Source organism: Anoplophora glabripennis, unplaced genomic scaffold, assembly GCF_000390285.2.
Source record: "Anoplophora glabripennis isolate ALB-LARVAE unplaced genomic scaffold, Agla_2.0 scaffold29, whole genome shotgun sequence".
Taxonomy (NCBI): domain Eukaryota; kingdom Metazoa; phylum Arthropoda; class Insecta; order Coleoptera; family Cerambycidae; genus Anoplophora; species Anoplophora glabripennis.
Genome location: NW_019416257.1, coordinates 672,527 through 674,715, shown reverse-complemented (window position 1 = coordinate 674,715; position 2,189 = coordinate 672,527). Strand labels below are relative to the sequence as shown.

Below are 2,189 nucleotides of genomic sequence, written 5' to 3'. Positions count from 1 at the left end.
TGTGCGAAAACTATTGCACCTACAGCGTCCACTTTTGGCACACTTTTAAAGTATGACAAAACCCTCAACTTGTCATAGGTTTTATAAAATTTTAACAATAAATGCGATAGTTATAAACAAATTAAAAAATGGGCACTTTCCTTGTTTTTTTGCAATAACTTTTTTGTTTATTAACTGATTTTAATTTAACAAGTCTCATTTGTAGATAATTTTACTTTCGTATAAGGTGTCTGTGAGTCACTTTTCGCTAAAATTGATGGTTTTCCCTGCAAAGTGAAAAAACTGTTTTCTTCACTTATTTGTTTAAATAGAAAAGTAAGCTAATAAAAGTTTTTGACTCACGAGATGGGAGATGTCTTGTATTATGTTCCTTTAGACAATTTTACACTAATCTCGGGAATAGGACTTTTTTCGAGTAAAAATTTAATTTGCTTGGTCTAAAAGTAAAACAATATTATTGTATTGAACTGAATTTTGATTTGGAATAATTAGGCAAATTATCTATTGACATACACTTCTGTATTGTGAGTTGCTGGCTATAAAATGAAAGGAAATTTATTCAGGAAGCAATAAAACGTGGATAAACAATATAAAACGGCAAAATCGAAAAACATAGCACTTCTGATATTGTGCTAGCAAGATTTTTTATATGATGTATTTACTATTTTTTACTAGACTTTAACCAATCTCTGTGTCCTGTTACAGTTTATACCAGGGGGTGCCAACAGTTTACTTCCCGGTGCTCTGGTTCGAGCAGGTAGTCGCAATTCCAGAAAATATGACCTTCACCATAAAACTACTGCTCAACTTCAAAGTGATATGTTGGGCGATAAGCATAATCTCGATAATCGTCGGTATATTGGTGCAGATCTGCATGTGCTACAAACTGTGTACCATGAACCTCTTTGGAAGAAAGAAGTCGAAGAAAGCGAACTCCAAAAGTGCTGAGCCGGAAATCGTTCCTCTCAAGGAAAATTCCACGTAGTAGAGAACGTAACTATTTAGAAATGTAAATATAGACCGTAATAAGCCAATGTTTAAAACATCTCTGGAACTCTTTTTTTAATCTGTAAGCGCGTTTGTTTAAGCGTTTGTGCTCGACGGTATGATCTTGGAAAGGAAAATGTGATTAATTGGTTTCCTTTTCACGTTAGGAATTTTTTTTTGTAGTGAATTTATAATAAATACTCGTATATAAATATTCTTTTGAATTTAATATTTTTAGTGATCATAAAATGATAAATATTTTTATTTGAACATACTTTTACTATGGTGAAAATTTGTTTTAATATTGTGCTTAAAGTACCCGTAATTTACTCTATTTTTTTTACTTAGTTTTATTCCAGTAAATATTCGCCAATGTTTTCTTTATTAAGAAAAGTTTCTTTCTAACTTTCATTTTATGACATCTGTTCACATAAAAAGCAAAATGAAATACTTGTGTAGAACATTACATAGCTTCTATACATATTTGTATTATAGTTTTATTGTGTATATGTATATAGAGCACACAGTCATATCGCAATTTATTTTGATATTTCTAAAGTATTAAAATCTGCCCCATCTTAGATTTTGTTAATTTTGTACCAGTATGTACATACATAGTTCATATATTACATGGTCAAACGAAATGATTTCTATTTTTTGTGATATATATTTTTATAATCATCTTGGTAAATGTTGTAGTCTAAAATAAAACAGTATTTTCTGACGTTTCGTTGATTTCATAACTTTCCTTTTAGTCCAGTCATCCTGTACATTTGGAAAAGAAAGTGAACCGGGTAAGCCAAATTTTTTATATGTTATGGGGGGGTGCTTAGAAAAGTTTAACTTGAGATTTGAGATCAAGATTTCCTATGTGCATTTTCCGCCATCTTGGAAAAGGGGGCGAATATTTGTTTTTGCTATAACTCGGTTCCCGAGATACAGAATTGTTGTTTTATTGTTTTTGTTCGACGATCTACAATTTAGGTCCTATAAACTGTTCACCTATTATTGTTAGTTATTGATATATCGAACAAAATAGATAATAATTCAAAGATTCGATCTGGTTTTTCGGGTTTTTCTCTTTTTCCTTAATACTTATCGAAAAAATTTATATTATGAATCTTGCAGAGAATATTCGTACGAACATAATACTTTTCATTCATACATTCAGCGGTTGCGATACCACCTCATCTTTGTTCAGC

General features: G+C 30.7%; 1 protein-coding gene across 2 annotated transcripts in view; it reads left to right on the top strand.

Moving 5' to 3' along the window:
• LOC108908499 (protein peste-like) overlaps positions 1-1,711 on the top strand; it is a 26,077-nt gene extending 24,366 nt beyond the window's left edge. For both annotated transcript variants that reach the window (XM_018712566.1, XM_018712558.1), the window contains exon 7: positions 706-1,711. In XM_018712566.1, coding sequence (XP_018568082.1) covers positions 706-985 — 280 coding nt within the window. In that variant the 3' untranslated portion in view covers positions 986-1,711. The remainder of the gene's footprint in view (positions 1-705) is intronic.
• The last annotated feature ends 478 nt before the right edge of the window (positions 1,712-2,189 follow it).